General features: G+C 37.0%; 1 protein-coding gene across 1 annotated transcript; it reads right to left on the bottom strand.

The window, feature by feature from the left end:
* Positions 1-596: 596 nt before the first annotated feature.
* LOC105790824 (UDP-glucuronic acid decarboxylase 2) lies at positions 597-3,481 on the bottom strand. The gene is made up of 7 exons (XM_052634674.1): positions 2,859-3,481; positions 2,625-2,767; positions 2,368-2,447; positions 2,049-2,132; positions 1,899-1,973; positions 1,179-1,271; positions 597-1,035 (listed from the first exon to the last, which is right to left on the bottom strand). Exons 1-7 carry the CDS (start codon positions 3,479-3,481, stop codon positions 808-810), a joined length of 1,326 nt encoding a protein of 441 aa, XP_052490634.1. The 3' UTR covers positions 597-807.
* Positions 3,482-4,648: the final 1,167 nt, after the last annotated feature.

Genomic DNA, 4,648 nt, shown 5'->3' with positions numbered 1-4,648 from the left:
GATTAAGGAATGTTTATCATATAAATTGTATAATTAAATTATGAATTGATTGCAGTTGCTCCGGTAACGAATGTGACACACTGTCATTCAGATCTGATGATCGGGTCGAGTTTAAGGGTGTTACATGACCAGTTGTCTCTAATGCTTGCATCTAACTCCGCTCTCTCAAATAGTATTGTACCCCACGATATGATACAAGAAAATCTTTTTTTTATTTGAATACCTAGCATATAAATGGATACTCTGTCTCTGTTACTCTTTCTTCTTTTTTCTTTAGCGAGTTCTTTATATGATGGGCGGTAGTACTAAATTGCGGGCGTAATGCGTCGTAACAGTTTTGGAAGTCACCATGCCGCAATATCAGCACAACACAACAGAGGAACCGCATCACGACTATTGCAATCAAATGCATAACGTGTACTGTTATCTCAGGTCAGGGTTTGTTACCTTTCTTGATCCTTTTCTTCCTTTGTTCTAATTTTTCGACTAAAGACCGATCAAGCTTCATTCCTACAACTTTCTTGGCCCTGTATGATGGAAGTATTCAGAAATTTATAACCCTGGAAATCGCATGCGCGAAGATACGTTTCAACTCATAACCAAACAAAAGAATGATGAATATAGATTCGCAAAGCCCATTGTCAATTAAGCTTAAGCGGGGTAGGAACATAAGATATAAAACTACAAAGATGCAAATCTCATGTCAAAATGGTAACCTACAAAATCTACTCTAAACGGACTTCATTTGTTGCTGCTGCTGCTGTCGGCATCATTGATTGGTCTTTCTATGGGTGTAAATATGAGACCTTAAGATGATGATGCATTGTTGGTGTTGCTGCCCTCCTTATGGTCACCAAATATACGTTGCCGGAAGTCCGAAACCATTAGAGGGAGACCCTTTCGAAGTGACACCTTGGGTTCCCAACCAAGTAGCTCTTTGGCTCTTGAGATATCAGGCTTCCTCTTGTGTGGATCATCTTCTGTGTTGGGTCTGAACTCTATCTTTGCATTCGGGTCAATCGTTTCTTGAACCACCTGCAAAATCCATGGTAAAACCATACTACTGTCATCATCATTACCTAACACATTTCTTATTAGCTTTATAAGTTCCTCATAGGAAATAATGTCAATATTACTGTTCAGTTCATAAGCAAGATTAACGGGTAGTATATGCTTACCTCGGCAAGCTCAAGCATGGTAAATTCTCCTGGATTTCCAAGATTAAAAGGTCCAATATGTTCCCCTTCCATCAACCGCATCAGACCCTCCACCTTTTTAGATAATGAAAATACAGTTTAGCAAATGCCAAATATATTTGTTATGAAATGCATGCCATGATACCAAAATATTGAAGAATAAATATATTTGTTATGAAATGCATGCCATGATATCAAATTATTGAAAAAGAAGTATTATAGAAATCCTTATATTAAAAGTTATATTGCATTTTATTTTCACTACTCAAAAATCAGGCTCTAGGAAAGTATCCATGTGGGACTTTCATTTGGTGCTACTCACACGGTGTTATGTCTAGTCAGTTAATTTCTACACTCAGCAAAGCAAAAATTCAGGACCAGAGATGATCCGTCTGTAAACTGTATGTGTTCTCAATCTTATTGCAGGAGGCACAACAGTTTTTTATCCTGAAATATCATATTTTTTTAAATTCACGTGGGACTGTCTTAGTTTACTAGTTTTCCGCTAGAAATTGCAGGCTTAGGCCACTAAGAAACATAGGTTAAAAAAAGAATAGTAGTAATAGGGGGAAAAAAAAAAGTAAAAGTGGTAACGTGGCACCAATATTTGCAACGATCAATAAAGAGAAATTTAAAATTAATAAAATATTAATAAAATAATCATAAAAAGCAGTGAGAAAAACAATAATAAAAAAGATTTACCAGATCAGAAACATATTGAAAACTCCTTGTCTGCTTACCATCACCATACACAGTCAATGGCTCCTTCCTTAAGGCCTGCATTCCATCCCCATTAACACCTCAATAATGTCTCTCGAAAATAAATTTAAAAAAAAAAACAAACCCAAGTACCTGAGCTACGAAATTGCTAACAACACGGCCATCGTCTATGCACATACGTGGTCCATAAGTATTGAAAATTCTGGCAATCCTAACCTGAAACCGTAGATTTTATAAAATTTACCGATGATTAGAAGTTTAAAATTTTGTTGCTATGTTAGGGTCGGTGAGTTTGAATGGGCGATTGGGTGCTGCAGTATGTTTAATTTACTTTTTATTTTATGTTACAGTATCATTATATTATCTAATATCATTATAGTTATTTTTATATTAATCGCAGATAAATTTTCTGTAAATCCGGTGATTAAGATAAAAGGTTAGGTAAGGTAACCTCGACGCCGGCTCCGCGGTGATAGTCCATGGTCAAAGTTTCAGCAGTACGCTTTCCCTCATCGTAACAGCTTCGGACACCTGTCCCATACATTCATTACAAACTTTTGAAAAATTGTAAGCTCGGAAAGGCTCTATCAGAGACACGCGTCTAACTACACCACCTAGATCTGAACTTTAACATTAAATCTCACTTTACATAAATGTCCCCAACATGCCTACCATTTGATGTGAAAGACATAAGTTTTGAATGCTAACCGATGGGATTGACGTTGCCCCAATAAGTTTCTTTCTGAGGATGTTGCAGTGGATCTCCATAGACTTCGCTTGTACTGGTCAACAAGAACCTAGCACCTACTCTTTTTGCCAGGCCTAACATGTTCAATGTTCCCACCACATTTGTCTTGTGCGAAACACATGGTTTGGTTAAAGAAACAAAACAATTAACATGCTTGCAGTAAACAAGTAATAAGATTTTGAAGCAATATAAAGGATATGATAGTTTTCACGGGATTGAATTTGTAATGAACTGGGGAAGCTGGGCAAGCGAGATGATAGATTTGGTCAACTTCCAACAGCAACGGTTCAACGACGTCGTGTCGGATAAGCTCGAAGTTGGGGTTGCCGAAGTGGTGCATCACGTTCTGTTTCGTTCCGGTAAAGAAATTATCAACGACGATCACGCTGTCTCCTCTGGCAATCAGACGGTCCACGAGGTGGGATCCCACGAACCCGGCTCCGCCCGTTACCACGATTCTTAAACCTTTCCGCTTCAGCCCCAACGGGATCTTGCTTGTCGGGTTGGCCGACCCGAACCCGAGGCGGTGCGCGGAGGAGAACTTCTGTTGGGTCTCGATGGGGAAGTAGGTAATGGAATCGGGGATCAGGGTGGTGAAGCGGCTGTGAGGAGCGACGTACGGAGCGGATGAAGTTGGGAAGACGGTGAAAATCAGGGTGGCGATCGCAATGCCGACGAAGACGAAGAGGAGGCGTTGTTCGCGGAGGAGGTAATGGATGGTGCGGGTGACGGAGGCCCATGGTTTTACGGGTTTGGGCGAATATGAATCTGAAGAAGGCTGGGTCTCAGAGCCTCTATAAATCAGCTCCGACCCCATCGTATTTTCAACTTCCAAGAAAATCAAACTCGATTCGTAAGAATCAATTCAAAAGAATTTGTTGAAGTGAGTCGCCGGCGAGTAGAAGCTGAGTTGGAATGGAGGTGGTGGTGTTAAACAAGAAAATGAAAACAGGGGAATTCTCAATTCTGGCCTGAAGAATAAAGGAGGAGAATAAATATAATTAAGGGTTTAGGAAAGGTATGATATTACGGAAATGGCCTTACTTTTTCAAAGTTATTTTAGTTTGAAAATTAAAAGGTACCGTAATGTGGACAAATTTTAAAGGAACTTTTATTACCAAAACGGTCCGTCATTTCTGGGCTTATTACAAAATCTACCCAAATTTCGGTATGTTTAAAATATTTTTGTTTTTCTCCACATTCAACCAAATATTCTTCACTAAAGTTCCGCCATTTATAATTTTTGCTCATTAGATTGTTTTTCAATTAAATTTTATTATTATTTTCTAACGAAAATGCTAACTAAAACATAAATTATTAATGATGTTGTATAAAATAATTTAAAATAATTATTAAAATAATAATACAAAAATAATTTAACTTATATATACCATGTATAAAAATAATTTAAAAGTTATAAAATATTAAAATACAAAAAAAAATAAAAAAAAGTATAAAGGCTATAATGTTTAAAATTTTAAAATTTTAATTAGCATTTCTATTAAAAGAAAATTATAATTTAATTGTTTTTGAAAGGTTAATGGTCAATAAAACTCTATTTAAAAGGTTAAAGATTAAATTTAGCTAAAAAAATACAATTAGTAGTTAGGAAGCATGTAAGATGCATGCGATGGAGGGGTAAAATATTTGTGTTGAAGTTTCGAATTTGAGTATGAAATATAAATTTGGTGAAGAGACCATTTTTCTTGCAAACCAAACCAACATTGTGTGTAGGACTAGGTGGTTATGCCAAATGATTACGTGGAGAACGGAAACGACAAGGGATTTGCACGTTTTAGATCAATGGGAAGTCATCCTTAATTAGAGTTGGGTGGCTGCTGCCAAGGTCGTTGGCGCCCACATCTTAAGCGACGTTGACTTTCCTTTCTTTTTCTATGTGCACTCCAAGTAAAGTAATAGAAGCAACCTAAAATAAATCAAATTTTATACCTAAATACTTCCCATAAATCAAAACGTAACCTTT

The sequence above is a fragment of the Gossypium raimondii genome, chromosome 8, assembly GCF_025698545.1.
Source record: "Gossypium raimondii isolate GPD5lz chromosome 8, ASM2569854v1, whole genome shotgun sequence".
NCBI classification, from domain to species: Eukaryota; Viridiplantae; Streptophyta; class Magnoliopsida; order Malvales; family Malvaceae; genus Gossypium; species Gossypium raimondii.
Note: the sequence above shows the minus strand (reverse complement) of the source record. Positions and strands in the feature narration are given on the sequence as shown.

Coding starts and splice junctions, on each gene's coding strand:
- LOC105790824 (XM_052634674.1), bottom strand. CDS start 3,481: ATGGGGTCGGAGCTGATTTATAGAGGCTCTGAGACCCAGCCTTCTTCA. Junction 2,133..2,367: donor ACCGCGGAGCCGGCGTCGAG/GTTACCTTACCT, acceptor CTACGGTTTCAG/GTTAGGATTGCCAGAATTTT. Junction 1,036..1,178: donor CCATGCTTGAGCTTGCCGAG/GTAAGCATATAC, acceptor TGGATTTTGCAG/GTGGTTCAAGAAACGATTGA.